General features: G+C 40.3%; 1 protein-coding gene across 8 annotated transcripts in view; it reads right to left on the minus strand.

Annotated features, from left to right (window-relative positions):
• The window catches only part of TAF1 (TATA-box binding protein associated factor 1), an 84,979-nt gene that overhangs the window by 48,014 nt on the left and 19,652 nt on the right, over positions 1-17,313 (minus strand). For 7 of the 8 annotated variants that reach the window (XM_060087980.1, XM_060087984.1, XM_060087982.1 and 4 more), the window contains exons 19-26: positions 15,876-16,025; positions 15,578-15,697; positions 15,107-15,282; positions 14,347-14,525; positions 12,484-12,697; positions 4,780-4,945; positions 3,272-3,483; positions 43-151 (exon numbers count right to left, since the gene is read on the minus strand). In XM_060087980.1, coding sequence (XP_059943963.1) covers positions 43-151; positions 3,272-3,483; positions 4,780-4,945; positions 12,484-12,697; positions 14,347-14,525; positions 15,107-15,282; positions 15,578-15,697; positions 15,876-16,025 — 1,326 coding nt within the window. The remainder of the gene's footprint in view (positions 1-42; positions 152-3,271; positions 3,484-4,779; positions 4,946-12,483; positions 12,698-14,346; positions 14,526-15,106; positions 15,283-15,577; positions 15,698-15,875; positions 16,026-17,313) is intronic. The other variant, XM_060087979.1, reaches the window with a different exon arrangement.

A 17,313-nucleotide genomic window follows, 5' to 3' on the forward strand; every position in this document is an offset into this window, starting at 1 on the left:
GAGAACCCTATGTGGTCAGAAAGCAGCAATGCCAATACTCACATTCAAATAGTCACAGTGAACAGTGGTTCCAACTCGCCGTTTCTTCTTGGGAGGAAGTTGCTGCTTAGGGAACTTGAGAACCAGAGATTTTCTGCGAACCTCATCTGCACTGCAATAAATAACACTTTCATAGTGTGCAGTCCCTATTTCTAGTCCCCAGAAAAAAAGCAACTACAATGAAGAAGTCCAAGGTACCTGAGCATGAGCCTAGGGAGGAAAAAGCCAAACCAAAGGCCAGACATCCACATTCTAAGGCTCAGATCAGGCAAGGCCTCATAGGATCTCCAAATTAATAAAGAACTAGGCAAGCCACAACTTCACCTCAGTTTCCTATTTGGAAGATAAGGCAACTAGGCTAAAGGAATTTCAAGAATCCTCCCAGCTCCAACATTCTATCTTTGGGCTAAAGGGCTAGGAAATTTAACTCACTCAGAATAGAAACAAGGAAGAAATTAAAGCAGGTTTGAAAAGAAAAACTAATTTGAGTCTCCCTCAATCATTAAAAGCCCATCCACCTTTTTCCTTTCCATCATATGGGATCAAGATACTACATTTTCCTTTTCTAATGTGCTTCAAAACATGACTACTATAGATATTGATAAATTAAATTAACGAGGATGGAAAACAACCCTCAAATCTAAACAGAAACGGATGAATATAACTGCATATCAAATTAATTAAAAATCATATACTCAAAAAAGAATTCAAATATATTTTGAATAGAATACCCTGACTGTACAACTTCAGTGGCACATAATCCAAGGACAACTAATTACAGAAAACACCTTGAACCTACTGTACAGATTTGTTGTTGGTAGTAGTATTGGTATTGTAATTCTCAAACTATTTTGTACATATCATAGGATAGAGCAAGATGTTGGGAACCAAAGAAAGGATACAAATATGAAACGGAGGAAGATAAGGAAGCTGTAGATACAATTTGAATTGGAGGTATTGATATGAAGTTGTGATTTACAATATATGTATATTTCCTAGTTCTGTCTACTAAGAGCCTAGAAGCAATGACATCTCAGTGGCAATGAGCATACCTAACACCTAGATATTGGTTTCTAAATACCATTCCCCAATAAAAGGAACCAGGACTCTCTGAGAAATGGCTGATTCTGGGTCTGGGACAGGGAAATTTCAAGGACAGCCTGGAACATCTCGTGCCAAAAAGCAAAGAAGTTTTCAAAATTTATAGGGTCATTTCAAAAGGACACAGGTCAGGCTTGAAGGGATCAAATTTGGGACAATCTGGCCATCGAAATTAATAATGATGTTAATAGATTTTAATATATTAAAGTTTCCAAAAGAAAGAATTTCAGAATCTATAGTAATACCCAAACAAAAAAGGGAGGGGGAAGCTCTTTACAGAATGCCAGTTAACGCAGAAAGAATGAAAAGAATTAGAAAAACCACCATTAAGCAACCCCCAGTGTAATAACTGAGTTATCAGGTAATGATCATCAATGGATGTTAAAACTATTGAGAGAAAGATTGTTAGCAGGATAGACCGCAGTCCCTAGCGACACCTTGAAGGCAGCCTCTGAGCAGAGGACCCAGCTGAGCTGTGCCCAGACTCCTGACCCACAGAAACTGTGAGATAATAAATATATGTTGTTTCAAGCTACTGGGAAAAAAAAAAGGGACTTCCCTGGTGGTGCAGTGGTTAAGAATCCGTCTGTCAATGCAGGGGACACGGGTTTGATCCCTGGTCCGGGAAGATCCCACATGCTGCAGAGCAACTAAGCCCACGAGCCACAACTACTACTGAGCCTGCACGCCACAACTATTGAAGCCCACGCACCCTAGAGCCCACGTGTCACAACTACTGAGCCCACATGCTGCAACTACTGAAGCCTGCATGCCTAGAGCCTGTGCTCCGCAATAAGAGAAGCCACTGCAACAAGAAGCCCACGCACCGCAATGAAGAGTAGCCCCCACTTGCCACAACTAGAGAAAGCCCACGTGCAGCAATGGAGACACAACACAGCCAAAAAAGAAAAAATTTTAAAAAACCCAGGATATTCACCCACATATTAATTACAATGGGAAAAACATATCTTTATTATAGAGGAATCTGGGGATTAACACTTTAATAAGATAATCAAAATACTAAGAAAACCTGACGTTATCTGCTTCCTGATGTGGTGCAGTAAGTACATAATACCACCTATGTTGTAATCTTGCCAAAGACATTTACTCTGAATATAATCAATGCGAAAACAGACAAATCCAGAATGTGGAATATTTTATGAGACCACTGGCCTGGACTCTTCAAAACATTCAAAGTCATGAAAACCAAAAAGGTGGGGAGGACAGTTCTAGATTAAGAGAGACTCAAAATACTTAAATGTTTGAACTGGAATTGGATCCTGAAGGGGGGTGAGGGGCAGGCAATAAAGGACATTGAGACAACTGGGGAAATTTAAATAAGGACTGAATATTAGATCCTACTGAATTAATGTTAATTTTCTTACGTGTAGTAATAGTATCATGTTTGCCACATCTTTATTGTTAGGAGATGTGTGCTAAAGAATCTGAGTGAAATGCCATGATGCCTAAAACTTCCAAATGTTTCAGCAGAAAGAAAATGTTTTAGATATATAAAGATGAAACAAATGTGACAAACGTTAACAGCTGGTGAATTAAGAGGAACAACAAACTTAATTATTCCTTCAGCTTTTCTGTAGGTTTGCAATTTTCAAACTAAAAATTTAGGGAAGAATTTTTTTTTATTTAAAAACTTTTCTACTTGCTTATCAAATTCTCTGAGGGCAAGAGACAGATAAGTATAAGCACAGTTTGTCTCCTTAATCTTTTTGGATGGTCCATTATCAGAACATCTGAGATCAGGGACCTTTACAAATATTCCAAGTGCCTGGAAGTAGAATAGGAAGAGCATCTACTATATGCCAGGCACTATACTACATTTTTTATACAGTCTCCCTCATTTTACCTTCATAGCTACCATCGTAAGGGTGATTTTATTTTGTAAATAAGGAAATGAAGACTCAGAAAAGTTAGGTAGCATGCCCAAGGGCAAGTGGTGGAGCTTAATGAGTGCTTCACAAGACTAATTTTCATTACTGGCAACAATTAGTGAGGAAAATCCATCAAAGTTCCTATGTCCTCAGTTCCACTTCAGAGAACACATCACATCCACCCCTGCCACCCATCGATACCACCAACCTCCAACAGATCTCTCCCACCTGCTATCTCTTACCTCTCAATTAGCTGTTTCCCTAAGACAATCTTGGTTCCTTCAACCTTGATAAGTTCTTCATTATCATTATGAATGACTGTCTTTTCCAACTCTTCCTCCTGCTCCTCTGTCATGGCAACAGGGTTGGAAGGTGGAGCATTTGTTTGATAATAAAGGGGGCAAAATTTGTTTGTTCTCATGTGCCCAATGGCACCACAAGCCCCACATTTCAGCTGCAAAAGGAAAAGTATCAACATGTCAGAGGTAAGCAGGCTTCTTCATGTGAGCTTTAAGAAATATATAGAAGGCAGACAAGAAACAAAGGCAGGCCCAGAACTTTTATTCTAACAGAATCGTTATACGCCTTTCAACCAGAAGGCACTAGACAAAAGTGCATGTATGGAAATGACACATTAAAAACAAAGTGAAATCCAGAGACTGAACATTACTTTAAAAACCAAGTGAGGGAGAAAACGGAGAGGATTTCTATCCCCAATTCAAGTTGTAAACTATGAAAATATTAAATATGCATAAGAAAGGCTATTGGAAGCCCAAGGCTGCATTCAGCCTCACAGGCAGCCAGCATGGGTGTATTCCCAGCCTCAAGGAAAAGGCTTAATACCAAGTCTCCGGGAATTCCCTGGTGGTCCAGTGGTTAGGACTCTGTGCTCTCATTGCAGAGGGCCTGGGTTCAACCCCTGGTCAGGGAACTAAGATCCCACAAGCCGTGCAGTGTGGCACAAAACCCAAAAAACAAAAAAAAACAATCTCCATCTTACTTTTGCAACTGCCCTCAGTTTCATCTGTAAAATGGATCAATACTGCATCATACAACACTTATATAATATCACATAGAAGAAACATTAAAATACTTAATGACCTCAGTACATGTTAATAGCAGTTCACATTTGTTGAGAATTTTACAGTTTATAAAGTGCTTCCCATGCATTATATACTTTAATACAACACCAGTGTGAGATAGGTATCATTTTATAGAAGAGAAAACAGGTTTGGAGAGGTTACGGTCACAAAGCTACTAAATGGCAGAACGAGAACCTGAACCCAGATCTTCTGTTTCCAAGTCCATGGCTCTTTCCACGGTACCATAGTTGCCTCATTTTGTGATGCACGTTACAGTTACACTGCACAGTAATATCTGGAATCCCACCTAAATTATGCAAAGCAACCTGTATTGTATGTTTTTTTCTGTTGCTTCTTTTAATACATGCAATTTAAAAACAAGATGTGTTCACATATGTACATACATGTACATGTTAAAAAAAATCCACCACACCTATCTCAACTCACAGAAAATATTTCCAATGGATGAAGTATAAATGACACCCAATGACACCAGATCAAGTCTGGTGTTGTCAGTACCAGTCACAATAGTACTAATAACACCCAAGTGGCCACATCCATTCAAACTAGTTTTCCACAATACTGCCCTCATTCCCAATAAGGGAGGATGCCAAAAGCTAAGGGAAAAGGTATGCTTTCTTAGTTATGATCACACCACATATACTTACTTTTAGGTCAGGACGCTCCTTCATTTTTTTGGGCTTCTTCTCAGGAGGACCCTTAAGCTTCTCCTTTTCCTGGTTTCGCTTAAGCCGCCTCAGTTGCTCTTGAATCCTCCGCCGTTCTTTTCGCATCTCTTCTCGATGCTGCTCATCAAAAAGGGCAAATTTACGACTAAATAATGGGGAAAAAAAATCACAGATCCATAAGTAAACTTAAACCAAGAAGACTGTCCTGATAGCAAACATCTCAGAACTAAAGTAATCCATCAAGAATGAAACAAAAGGGGCTACCTGGCATCCCCATCTATCCTGCTCATCATTCTTCCACGTGCAGAGAGGCACCTCTCTCAGAATGAGAAGCCCTGAGGAGTCCCTAAGATTTTTGCCAACCAACCAATGAAAACACAAAGGACCCAGTGGAACTAAAAACATGCCTTTATTTTGCAGCAAATTTGGAATTCTCCCTGTGATTTGGCTTTGTTCAAACCCAAAGTTCTAAAGGCAAAATGGTTGCCAATTAACACAGACTTCCAGGGACAACTGTGCAGAATCCTGTCACTAAAACTCAAGCAACAGGAGGAACCAAGATGGCGGAGTAGAAGGATGTGCTCTCACTCCTTCTTGTGAGAACACCAGAATCACAACTAGCTGCTGTTGGACAATCATCGACAGGAAGACACTGGAACTCACCAAAAAATATACCCCACATCCAAAGACAAAGAAGAAGCCACAATGAGATGGCAGGAGGGGCACAATCACAGTAAAATCAAATCCCGTAACTGGTGGGTGGGTGACTCACAGACTGGCAAACACTTATACCACAGAAGTCCACCCACTGGAGTGAAGGTTCTGAGCCCCATGTCAGGCTTCCCAACCTGGGGGTCCAGCAACGGGAGGAGGAATTCCTAGAGAATCAGACTTTGAAGCCTAGTGGGAATTGACTGCAGGACTTCGACAGGACTGGGGAAAACAGAGACTCCACTCTTTGGACGGCACACACAAAGTAGTGTGCGCATCGGGACCCGGGGAAGGAGAAGTGACCCCAAGGGGAGACCGAACCAGACCTACCTGCTAGTGTTGGAGAGTCTCCTGCAGAGGCCGGGCGGGGGGGGGGGGGGGGGGCGTGGCTCACCATGGGGACAAGGACACTGGCAGAAGAAGTTCTGGGAAGTACTCCTTAGTGTGAGCCTTCCCCCCAGAGTCTGTCATTAGCCCCACCAAAGAGCCCAGGTAGGTTCCAGTGTTGGGTTACCTCAGGCCAAACAACCAACAGGGAGGGAACCCAGCCCCACCCATCAACAGTCAAGCGGATTAAAGTTTTACTGAGCTCTGCCCACCAGAGCAACAGTCAGCTCTACCCACCAACAGTCCCTCCCATCAAGCCTCTTAGATAGCCTCATCCACCAGAAGGCAGACAGCAGAAGAAGGAAGAACTACAATCCTGCAGCCTGTGGAACAAAAACCACATTCAGAGAAAGATAGACAAGGTGAAAGGGCAGACGGCTATATACCAGATGAAGGAACAAGATAAAACCCCAGAAAAACAACTAAATGAAGTAGAGAAAGGCCCCCAGAAAAACAACTAAATGAAGTGGAGATAGGTAACCATCCAGAAAAAGAATTCAGAATAATGATAGTGAAGATGATCCAGGACCTCGAAGAAAGAATGGAGGCAAAGATCGAGAAGATGCAAGAAATGTTTAACAAAGACCTAGAAGAATTAAAGAACAAACAAACAGAGATGAACAATACAATAACTGAAATGAAAACTACACTAGAAGGAATCAATAGCAGAATAACGTATAAGTGATCTGGAAAACAGAATGGTAGAATTAACTGCTGCGGAACAGACTAAAGAAAAAAGAATGAAAAGAAATGACGACAGCCTAAGAGACATCTGGGACAACATTAAACGCAACAACATTCACATTATAGGGGTCCCAGAAGGAGAAGAGAGAGAGAAAGGACCCGAGAAAATATCTGAAGAGATTATAGTGGAAAGCTTCCCTAATATGTGAAAGGAAATAGCCACCCAAGTCCAGGAAGCACAGAGAGTCCCATACAGGATAAACCCAAGAGGACACACACCGAGATACACAGTAATCAAACTGGCAAAAATTAAAGACAAAGAAAAATTATTGAAAGCAGCAAGGGAAAAACGACAAATAACATACAAGGGAATTCCCATAAGGTTAACAGCTGATTTCTTAGCAGAAACTCTACAAGCCAGAAGGGAGTGGCATGCTATACTTAAAGTGATGAAAGGGAAGAACCTACAACCAAGATTACTCTACCCGGCAAGGATCTCATTCAGATTCGATGGAGAAATCAAAAGCTTTATAGACAAGCAAAAGCTAAGAGAATTCAGCACCACCAAACCAGCTCTACAACAAATGCTAAAGGAACTTCTCCAAGTGGGAAACACAAGAGAAGAAAAGGACCTACAAAAACAAACCCAAAACAATTAAGAAAATGGTCATAGGAACATACATATGGATAATTACCTTAAACGTGAATGGATTAAATGCTCGAACTAAAAGACACAGGCTTGCTGAATGGATACAAAAACAAGACCCATATATACATACTGTCTAGAAGAGACCCACTTCAGACCTAGGGACACATACAGACTGAAAGTGAGGGGATGGCAAAAGATATTCCATGCAAATGGAAATCAAAAGAAAGCTGGAGTAGCTAACTCATATCAGAAAATATAGACTTTAAAATAAAGACTGTTACCAGAGACAAGGAAGGACAATACATAATGATCAAGGGATCCATCCAAGAAGAAGATATAACAATTATAAATATATATGCACCCAACATAGGAGCACCTCAATACATAAGGCAACTGCTAACAGCTATAAAAGAGGAAATTGACAGTAACACAGTAATAGTGGGGGACTTTAACACCTCACTTACACCAATGGACAGATCATCCAAAATGAAAATAAACAAAGAAACAGAAGCTTTAAATAACACAACAGACCAGATAGATTTAATTGATATTTATAGGACATTCCATCCAAAAACAGCAGACTACACTTTCTTCTCAAGTGTGCACAGAACATTCTCCAGGATAGATCACATCTTGGGTCACAAATCAAGCCTTGGTAAATTTAAGAAAATTGAAATCATATCAGGCATCTTTACTGACCACAACACTATGAGATTAGAAATGAATTACAGGGAAAAAAACGTAAAAAACACTAACACACGGAGGCTAAACAATACGTTACTAAATAACCAAGAGATCACTGAAGAAATCAAAGAGGAAATCAAAAAATACCTAGACACAAATGACAGTGAAAACATGACGATCCAAAACCTATGGGATGCAGCAAAAGCAGTTCTAAGGGGGAAGTTTATAGCTAGACAAGCCCACCTCAAGAAACAAGAAAAATCTCAAGTAAACAATCTAACCTTACACCTAAAGGAACTAGAGAAAGAAGAACAAACAAAACCCAAAATTAGCAGAAGGAAAGAAATCATAAAGATCAGCGCAGAAATAAATGAAATAGAAACACAGAAAACAATAGCAAAGATCAGTAAAACTAAAAGCTGGTTCTTTGAGAAGATAAACAAAATTGATAAACTATTAGCCAGACTCATCAAGAAAAAGAGGGAGAGGACTCAAATCAATAAAATTAGAAATGAAAAAGGAGAGGTTACAACAGACACCACAGAAATACAAAGCATCCTAAGAGACTACTACAAGCAACTCTATGCCAATAAAATGGACAACCTGGAAGAAATGGACAAATTCTTAGAAAGGTATAAGTTTCCAAGACTGAACCAGGAAGAAATAGAAAATATGAACAGAGCAATCACAAGTAATGAAATTGAAACTGTGATTAAAAATCTTCCAAGAAACAAAAGTCCAGGACCAGATGGCTTCACAGGCGAATTCTATCAAACATTTAGAGAAGAGCTAACACCTATCCTTCTCAAACTCTTCCAAAAAATTGCAGAGGAAGGAACACTCCCAAACTCATTCTATGAGGCCACCATCACCTTGATACCAAAACCAGACAAAGATACTACAAAAAAAGAAAATTACAGACCAATATCGCTGATGAATATAGATGCAAAAATCCTCAACAAAAGACTAGCAAACAGAATCCAACAAGACATTAAAAGGATCATACACCATGATCAAGTGGGATTTATCCCAGGGATGCAAGGATTCTTCAATCAATGTGATACATCGTATTAACAAACTGAAGAATCAAAACCATACGATCATCTCAATAGATGCAGAAAAAGCTTTTGACAAAAGTCAACACCCATTTATGATAAAAACTCTCCAGAAAGTGGGCATAGAGGGAACCTACCTTGACATAATAAAGCCCATATATGACAAACCCACAGCAAACATTCTCAGTGGTGAAAAACTGAAAGCATTTCCTGTAAGATCAGGAACGAGACAAGCATGCCCACTCTCACCACTATTATTCAACATAGTTTTGGAAGTCCTAGCTATGGCAATCACAGAAGAAAAAGAAATAAAAGGAATACAAACTGGAAAAGAAGAAGTAAAACGGTCACTGTTTGCAGATGACACGATACTATACCTACTATACATGATACTATACTATACATGATACTATACATATACAAGAATCCTAAAGATGCCACCAGAAAACTACTAGAGCTAATCAATGAATCTGGTAAAGTTGCAGGATACAAAATTAATGCACAGAAATCTTTTGCATTCCTATACACTAATGATGAAAAATCTGAAAGAGAAATTATGGAAACACTCCCATTTACCACTGCAACAAAAAGAATAAAATACCTAGGAATAAACCTACCTAGGGAGACAAAAGACCTGTATGCAGAAAACTATAAGACACTGATGAAAGAAATTAAAGATGATACCAACAGATGGAGAGATATACCATGTTCTTGGGTTGGCAGAATCAATACTGTGAAAATGACTATACTACCCAAAGCAACCTACAGATTCAATGCAACCCCTATCAAATTACCAATGGCATTTTTTACGGAACTAGAACAAATCATCTTAAAATTTGTATGGAGACACAAAAGACACCGAATAGCCAAAGCAATCTTGAGGGAAAAAAACAGAGCTGGAGGAATCAGGCATCCTGACTTCAGACTATACTATAAAGCTACAGTAATCAAGACAATATGGTACTGGCACAAAAACAGAAATAAAGATCAACGGAACAAGACAGAAAGCCCAGAGATAAACCCACGCACCTATGGTCAACTAATCTATGACAAAGGAGGCAAAGATATACAATGGAGAAAAGACAGTCTCTTCAGTAAGTGGTGCTGGGAAAACTGGACAACTACATGTAAAAGAATGAAATTAGAACACTCCCTAACACCATACACAAAAATAAACTCAAAATGGATTCGAGACCTAAATCTAAGACCAGACACTATAAATCCCTTAGAGGAAAACATGGGAAGAAACACTCTTTGACATAAATCACAGAAAGATCTTTTTTCATCCACCTCCTAGAGTAATGGAAATAAAAACAAAAATAAACAAATAGGACCTAAAGAAACTTCCAAGCTTTTGCACAGCAAAGGAAACCATAAACAAGACAAAAAGACAACCCTCAGAATGGGAGAAAATATTTGCAAATGAATCAACAGGCAAAGGATTAATCTCCAAAATATATAAACAGCTCATGCAGCTCAATATTAAAGAAACAAACAACCCAATCCCAAAGTGGGCAGAAGACCTAAATAGACATTTCTCCAAAGAAGACATACAGAGGGCCAAGAAGCACATGAAAAGCTGCTCAACATCACTAGTTATTAGAGAAATGCAAATCAAAACTACAATGAGGTATCACCTCACACCAGTCACTATGGGCATCATCAGAAAATCTACAAACAACAAATGATGGAGAGGGTGTGGAGAAAAGGGAACCCTCTTGCACTGTTGGTGGGAATGTAAATTGATACAGCCACTATGGAGAACAGTATGCAGGTTCCTTAAAAAACGAAAACTAGAATTACCATATGATCTAGCAATCCCACTACTGGGCATATACCCAGAGAAAACCGTAATTCAAAAAGACACATGCACCCCAATGTTCATTGCAGCACTATTTACAATAGCCAGGTCATGGAAGCAACCTAAATGCCCATCGACAGACGAATGGATAAAGAAGTTTTGTTACATATATACAATGGAATGTTACTCAGCCATAAAAAGGAACGAAATTGAGTCATTTGTTGAGACATGGATGGATCTAGAGACTGTCATACAGAGTGAAGTAAGTGAGAAAGACAAATATCGTATATTAACATATGTATGTGGAACCTAGAAAAATGGTACAGATGAACCGGTTTGCAGGGCAGAAGTTAAGACACAGACAAACAAATTAACCAAAAAAACAACTAATACTAAACTTTCTTTGGGTTATTTGTATGGACATACGTTAATATAAATGTTTCAGACATTACATGAAATTTCTAAAAATCTTGTATGTTCCGGTATAATGTTATAAGTCATAGTTCTAGTTATTATTTTAAAATGTATATCTCAGAAACAACAAAATTTCCTTGTCAATTGCATTATTATGAACTTTCATCAGATCTTGAACCTGGTCATTTTTAAGTCTTTTGTCATTTACAGACAGTTCTGGACGTACTCTGATGCTTTTGCAAAAATGTTCCTATAAAAGTTTTTCATCTTCAAGGAATTCATGGAAAAGACTCTGACAAGTACAGGTTTCTGGTAACTGACTATACTGCTGAACTGAATGAACAAGCATTTTCAGAACTCTAATGGAAAACTGATGAATTCATAAAAGTGCTAACAAAAGATCAAGATGGGGCTTCCCTGGTGGAGCAGTGGTTAAGAATCTGCCTGCCAATGCAAGGGACATGGGTTCAAGCCCTGGCCTGGGAAGATCCCACATGCCACGGAGCAACTAAGCCTGTGTGCCACAACTACTGAGCCTGAGTTCTAGAGCCCACGGGCCACAACTACTGAGCCCATGTGCTACAACTACTGAAGCCCGCGCGCCTAGAGCCCGTGCTCCGCAACAAGAGAAGCCACAACAATGAGAAGCCCGTGCACCGCGATGAAGAGTAGCCCCCGCTCGCCGCAACTAGAGAAAGCCTGCGTGCAGCAACAAAAACCCAATGCAGCCATAAATAAATAAACAAATAAATATTGAAAAAAAATCAAGATGAAAAAAATTAATTACATGGGGCTGAGTGAACTGATGATGATTATAATTTTTGTGACTTTCTGTTTGAATAAAAAAAAAATCCACATCCCCCCCCCCCAAAAAATCCCACAAGGACTGAGAGGCAAAAAATATACAAATCAATTTTCACTGCAAAGTAAAGGAGCTGTTACAGTGGAGGATTACTGGACTGAATGTCAATACTATGACATAGTATGAGTGTGTTTCGTGTTTGGTAATTGCAATCATTGTTGCTTTTGTTGTGGTCATCCATTTACAATGCTTGGTGTCAGTTTATTTATCTCTTGTAAAAATAAAATACAGTGTGTGTGTGTGTGTGTGTGTGTGTGTGTGTGTGTGTGTGTGTGTGTGTGTGAGAGAGAGAAAATAAAGAATATTCAAAAAATAAAAAATTTTTAAAAATTTAAAAATAAAAAATATAAAAAACTCAAGCATCCACCCTCACTCCCTTCCCCATCATTATCATTCTCCTTATCGCACTGGAAAGTGGGGAGGGAGTCAAACTCACATGAATTCCTCATCTTTTGTGGTCCGTATACGCACGTAGGCATCAATGACAGCTGGCTTTCGGACGGTCTCACAGCGAACGTATTCTTTCCCCTCTTCATCGCGAAATGTGCGACAAATCTTGAGACAACGGCCAGTGGCAGAAGAGTTTAGGCTAGTCACAGAAGCTGTGTCATCATCTCTGTGATTGTTTCCTGATGCTGCTGAGCCTGCTGCTGCAAGGCAGAAAAAGGTTTCCACAAATTCCCCCTACCACCCAAATGGCCATTTTCTTGGGGTTGAGTGGAGACCCTGAAGCTCAACATGCCACAGAACTATGTTTCTACAGAAAGCATCAGTCACCACCAGCCCCAAGGATACACTGAGTTGTCCTTTCCTGACTTCATTTTACCATTGTCAAGTTCTCATTTTTGTAAGTACAAAAAGTTCTGAAAGGATCTCAAAGAAACACGTTTGTTATATAGGGGACAGAAGAGCAGTAGCTGTATTCTGATTCCTCTGAACAACAGCACAAGAAGAAAGTCCAAGCAGGAAGCAGTTGATGGTCACATTATAGAAAAGCACCCAAGCACCCAGGGGAAAAAGATGGCACCACAGAAAAAATCCAGAGTCTCAAGGTCTAGAGTATGCTTCTCAGACTATTAATATGAACGAATAGGAATCATCTGAGGATCTTGTTAAAATACAGAGTCTAATTCAGTAGGTTTGGGGTGAGACCTGAGATGCTGCATTTCTAACAAGCTCCCATGTGATGTAGATACTGCTGGTCCACGACCACACTCGAGGAAAGGCTTTATCACATCTTTACAAAGTAGCCAGAACAACAGAATTACGCAAAGCTTTTAGAGAGAGGAAACAAAGGAAAGACTACTGTGAGTGAAAATAGTCATTTAAACCTTCATCTTCAGCCTTTATCCTCTCTCTCTCAGTATCTACATCCAAGTTTTCAATTGCCTACTTGACATCTATACTGGGAGTATCATGGGGACCTCAAACACCACGTATTACACCTTTCCTTCTTAAACCTGCTTCTTTTTCTGAAATTTACTACTTTAATCAATGGTACCACCATCTTTCTAGCAAGCAAGAGTGAAATCTTAAGGTCCCTTTTTCTCTTTTCATTCCCAGTGACCAAATCCCAAACTAGTTTAGGCCTTTCTCATCCTCACCGTCAACTTATGCAATTTTGGGTTGGTGATTTTAAACTTTTTAGGGTCTAAGACTCCTTTAAGAATCTTCTGAAAGCCATGGATTTTCTCAGAAAAGGCACATTTGCACAGAATTGTACATGTGATTTCAGAGGGTTCATTAACAACCCCCCAATTCATCCACAGATTCTGTATTAAAAACTCTTACCCTCTAGGATGAATGCACAGAAAACTCAACTGATGTATAGCACTGATAGCCCTGGCTTGGCCAGGCCAAATACAGACAGAGGCAGTAGTGGACTGGCAACATCTCTTCAATTTGTGCCCCACAGACAAAGCTAGAGTCCAGTTTGCAGAATCTCTCTACCTCATCAACAGGCTTTTCTACACTCATCCCCTACTTCTTCTGCCTCCAGCTTTACCTCAGTTATTAGCGTGGTTATTTACACTTTTTTTTTTTTTTTTTTGCAGTACGCAGGCCTCTCACTGTTGTGGCCTCTCCCGTTGCGGAGCACAGGCTCCGCACGCGCAGGCTCAGCAGCCATGGCTCACGGGCCCAGCCGCTCCGCGGCATGTGGGATCTTCTCGGACCAGGGCACGAACCCGTGTCCCCTGCGTCGGCAGGCGGACTCTCAACCACTGCGCCACCAGGGAAGCCCATTTACACTTTCTTGATCTTTCTTTTTCTTATCTGTCTGTGAAGTCACTACCCTCACCCAGTAGCATCCGCTGCAGTTCCTTCCGCTCCTGCTCCTCCCGCTCACGTGACAGCTGAGAGCTTGTTTTCTTATTCTGCAACATGTTCTCGATGTTCTTTCCCATCTCCTCAAAGTCACTGTCTTCAGCTGAGCTGCTATCTGTGTCAGTTGATAAGATTTCAGTTGATGACAAAACCCTAAAAAGAAAAAACGTTAAGAAGAGGGAATCATAAACGTGTAGAAACAACTGAAGAAATACAGTTTTAGTTTAGGCAAAAGTAGGAAATTGAGAAATCAACCTTAAAAAAGAAATATTCAAAATCCACTAAGACATGGGACCCTGAACAGAGAAGCTCTACAAAGTTTTCCCAGAAATTTAGTCACAAGGCAAGTTCAAAATATGAAATAGTACTGCAACTCTTTCACAATTCCTGGAAAAAGCCTGAGAAACAAATCAGTACACTGGTCATTTTTAATAGGGCATTACCATCCTCTAACCACTAAGCCTACTGTTGCCTATCACCACTATAATGGCTGTCAGGCCCAAGTAGGCCACAAAAGTTGCCATGGAACCTAGCACTTCTTGCCATTCAAAACCTTTGCCAAGCTGCTTTGAAGGGAGTAGGTCCTCTAGCAGTATTATGAATAGACACCACCCTGAAATCTCAGATACCTGACCACCAGTCACTTTATTAGGTGACCTTCTCTTCACTGTAAAATAATGTCTGGGACCCCCAGCTTTCCAGCCTGGATTTTCTACAGCACTAAAACAACACACTTGTTCTGCAGGTCAAAGATGCGCTGACATTCCTCTTTGTAACGCTCTTGATGCTCAGCCACAGAAAACCTTGATCCACGGGCAAATTTACTCATGGGCCCCTCTCCAGAGCGGGCCTGTTCTGTTGACATTGTGCGTACTACATCGATCACTTCCCAGCGGGACAACTTTTTTATCTATAAGAGACACACACAAATCATTCAGGGATTTCAAAGGACAAACCAGGATACATGGTTAGAGTTAGACCAAAAAAAAAAAAAAAAAAACCAACAACAACAACAATGAAATCACCCAAAACAGGTTAAACAGAAAGCTTTGGGAAAGCTAACTCCTGAAAAACTATCTAAGATCCAGTTTACCACAACCTACCCTACAAAATTCTCCAGATTAGTTCCTAACATCTGCCTCCAAGCTTTTCCCTCTCTATACAAAGCCCCTAGGAGCCTGTAAGTCTTCCTCTTCCACACCCACCTCTTCCTCAGGCACGCCAAATTTACGTAGAAGTTGCTTGGCATTTTTCAGTGAAAGGCGACGGAGGTCTGCATCTGTTCCTGTCACTGTCTTCTTCACTGGCTGAGGCTCCTTATCATCCTACCTCAGAAACAAAACAAGAGAGAACACTAGTAAGTTGAATTCTTTATAGTAGGCATTTAAGTCATCCTGTCAACATTTTAATGGCTTTCCAGATCCCCACCCATTCATCTGCATTCCTTAACCTCTATTTCTTCCTTCCTTGAGTTTTAACCTCTAGAAATTCAGACAGTCTCACCTTCTGCTGTGTTGGTTTGTTTGGAATCTTCACATAGGAGAATCCTTCACCACACCCTGTGGGATCTGCCACCCCAGTCACCTCCAGGAGACACTTGCCCTTCATGGCAGCAATGAAGGCCCTTGTGGTGTTCCAAGGAGCAGTGCGAACCTGAGGTAGAGAAAAATATTCAAAGGGTGGTGGGAAACATTTGCTCTATGTCTAGCCATACTTAGAAGGTGGGGATAATTACAATAATGTACAAGTTGATGCTTTCTTAAACTGCCTACAGAGATCAATAGTTACATAAAGCTGCCCAGTACTCAGCCTGCTGTTCTTTCCTATGGTACTTAAATCATGATAATAAATAGAGGCCAAGACCTCAGTCAGTATAAGTAGGAATATGTGGAACAGTGGTACCTTCAGCCCCATATCCCTTGGGTTTGACTGAGAGTTCTCAAAGACAGTGTTGCCCCCACTCTCATGATGCTCAAAGAGTTAAGTTAGATTGATGACCACATTTGACTGTCCAATTGCTCAAACGCCTTCTTGAGAATGACTCTCACAATTAGATGATAGGCATGCTTTACAAAAGCACTGGCCCCAATCCCAGTAGCAATAAATTAAAGTGTATTCTACCTCTGCCACTGGTTTGGTCAAAAAGGCCTGTCCTCTCCTGGGACCCTGAATAGTGTTCATCGACCCCATTAAATAATCAGGCAGTTACGACAAGGGGAATGTGCTTGTCCAAACAGACCAGTCAAGAGTATAAATTATTAGCTAGAAAGAGGCCAATTCTCTACTCAAGATTCAATCTTGAAGGCCATTCAACAGAATCTTTAATTTTGGAAATTCTTAGACATCCACTCATTGTTAACTCCAACCTCAAAAGAATAGTACAACAATGCTTCTTTAGTCACTCTGCCTGACCTCACTGACAATCATTCACTCATTTAACAAATATTTATGGAATATCTACCACATGTCAAGCACTACTTTCTCAAGGACCTCATATTAGTGAGAGAGAGACGAATAAACCAACAAATTCAATACTGCATGATCAGTGCCATGACAGGAAAGTAAAAAGTGCTGTATGTACACAAAGAAGGAAAGGATGGTGATCCAACCTGAATGAAGGGTGGGAGTGAGGGCAAGAGTTGGGGAAAGCTTCCAGGAGAATATAACTTGTAGATGAAGGTCAGATGACAGAGGAGTGGAGAGAAAACATTCTAGGCAGAAGGAATAGCAGTTGCAAAATCCCAGAAGAGAGCAGAAAGAAATTAAGGGAACTGAATGAACTTCAGTATGTTTGGAGCTTACAGTATAAGATGGGCAGTGACAGATGAGAGGAGGTGATAGTTGTATTACAATACAAGACCAAAATCATGCAGAGCCTTATGAATCATGTTAAGGATTTCTTCCTACAAGAAATGAGGACCCAAAGGAAGTCTTTGGGCAA

This window comes from Mesoplodon densirostris, chromosome X, assembly GCF_025265405.1.
Source record: "Mesoplodon densirostris isolate mMesDen1 chromosome X, mMesDen1 primary haplotype, whole genome shotgun sequence".
NCBI lineage: Eukaryota > Metazoa > Chordata > Mammalia > Artiodactyla > Ziphiidae > Mesoplodon > Mesoplodon densirostris.